Source organism: Marmota marmota, unplaced genomic scaffold (assembly GCF_001458135.2).
Source record: "Marmota marmota marmota unplaced genomic scaffold, marMar, whole genome shotgun sequence".
Classification (NCBI taxonomy): Eukaryota; Metazoa; Chordata; class Mammalia; order Rodentia; family Sciuridae; genus Marmota; species Marmota marmota.
The window spans coordinates 53,263,057-53,265,047 of NW_026000005.1; the positions used below are offsets into that span (position 1 = coordinate 53,263,057).

Consider the following 1,991-nt stretch of genomic DNA (forward strand, 5'->3'; position numbering starts at 1 on the left):
ATGTGTGTGTGTGATGTGTGTACGTGGTGGGTGTGAGTGGTGTGATGTGTGTGTGGATGTGTGTGTGAGTGTGTATGTGGTGTACGTGGGTGTGTGTGAGTGGGTGTGTGAATGCCTGTGTGGATGTGTGTGTGAGTGTGTGTGTGGTGTACGTGGGTGGGTGTGAGTGGGTGTGTGAATGCGTGTGTGGATCTGGGTGTGTGAATGCATGTGTGTGGTGTATGTGGGTGTGTGTGAATGCGTGTGTGAATGTGTGTGTGGATGTGTGTGTGTGAGTGTGTATGTGGTGTACGTGGGTGGGTGTGAGTGGGTGTGTGAATGCGTGTGTGGATGTGTGTGTGAGTGTGTGTGTGTGGTGTACGTGGGTGTGTGTGAGTGGGTGTGTGAATGCGTGTGTGGATGTGTGTGTGAGTGGGTGTGTGTGGTGTATGTGGGTGTGTGTCAGTGTGTGTGTGGTGTACGTGGGTGGGTGTGAGTGTGTGTGTGGTGTACGTGGGTGGGTGTGAGTGTGCGTGAGGCCTGGGAGCGTGGCGTGCGTGCGTGGCTTGAGGCTGCAGCTCACCCTCTAGCCCACCCACCCTGCTGCACTGGGGACCCTAGGCAGGATGTGCCTGGGTCTGGCTCAGCCTCGGGCCCTTGGGTCAAGGAACAAGTTTCTCTGTTTGGCAAGAAATTGCCTCATTGGCTCCAGACTCCACTAGGTCCGCCGGAGGCTTCACCCTGGTTCTCCAAGAGGGACCACAAAGTTCCACGGGAAATGAGCAGCTAGAAAATTAGTTAGAAAATAGAAAATCACCCCAAACAGAAGGAGACAAAGCATCGTGATGTGGACCCAGGAGAAGCGGTCAACTCAGGTCTGCCTGATCTCACGCCTCTGCTGCTACAGAACCTTCAATAGCTCCCATTGTGGCCGGCCAGCCTGCCCAGGGAGAGGGGCTGGGTCTGCAGACTTGGGCTCCATAGAAGACGTCTCTTCCCGCCCTGGATGGTCACTCCAGAGGCGGGATGTGCCTGGCCCCGATGAGCTCCCCCCTGTGGCCCGGCACACTGACTGAGGGTGTGTGAAGGTGGTCCTGGGCTCACCAGGGGAGGGGCTCAGAGGCAGGGTCCAGCCAGGGGTGGCGTGGCCTCCTGAGAGCTGGCTGAGGAGTGCTGGGTGGGGCCGAACCAGCAGGACAGGCCATGAGACCAGGAAAGCCCTGGGCCTGAGGACCCTGTGGGTTCCAGCGGCCATCTTGCCAGAGGCAGCAGTGTGCAGGATGCAGAGGTGGTGTGGGACTGCACTCCGTGAGGCTGGACCTCTGGGCACACACGGCCCTGCAGTGGCCTGCTTCCCATGTCCTCCCCAACTCGTCCTGCCCAGCCCCAGCCCCAGCTGCCCACCCTGTCCCCTGCACTCTGGGGCGCTGGTCTACCCCTGACATCCACAGAGCCCCTCGGGTAAGAGCAGCGACCTGGGATGACGGGAGAGGGACAGCCTCCTCCCTCAGGGCTGCGCAGGTCTGAGTGCAGCATGTGGGACCTGCTCCCCCGCCCCCCCCACCCCTTCCTGGGATGCCCTGGGGGGACATGGGAGTCTTCCTCTTCCGCGTTGTCCCCAGGGTGGGTGGGGAGCTCAGAACTTATTTGCCTGCAGCGCACGGGGACCTTGGGACCCGGTAGGTGATACAAGTCCCACTTGCAGCCTCCCCAGAACCAGCTTAGCAGGACACCTAGAGAATAGTGAGCAGGGGCCGATGGCCCCCATCTGCAGTGGACATGGGCCTCTTGCTTGCAGACCCAGCGGATGGGCCCTGGGCAGCCAGGGGATCTCCTCCTCCTGTGGAGACAGGCCTCAGAGCTCAAGGGACACGTGGCCCAGGTGCGGGTGGCCACGGAGAGGTAAGTGCCTCTGTGCCCAGGCCACTCCTGAGCAGGGAGACAGCGGCACCAGCCCTGTCAGGGCCCTGGCTGGACAGGCAGAGGGCTAGGTGGGGGAGGATGAATCAGGG

At 61.0% G+C, this 1,991-nt stretch overlaps 1 protein-coding gene across 19 annotated transcripts in view; it reads left to right on the forward strand.

The window, feature by feature from the left end:
• The window catches only part of Crocc2 (ciliary rootlet coiled-coil, rootletin family member 2), a 59,615-nt gene that overhangs the window by 14,400 nt on the left and 43,224 nt on the right, over positions 1–1,991 (forward strand). For 16 of the 19 annotated variants that reach the window (XR_007349606.1, XR_007349605.1, XR_007349607.1 and 13 more), the window contains one exon: positions 1,754–1,881. Coding sequence is in view for 15 of the 19 variants with exons in the window: in XM_048808931.1 (XP_048664888.1) it covers positions 1,754–1,881 (128 nt within the window). In the remaining 4 variants the exon portion in view is untranslated. Of the gene's footprint in view, positions 1–417; positions 1,058–1,753; positions 1,882–1,991 lie in introns of those variants that run through there. The other 3 variants (XM_048808926.1, XM_048808937.1, XM_048808935.1) reach the window with 2 other exon arrangements.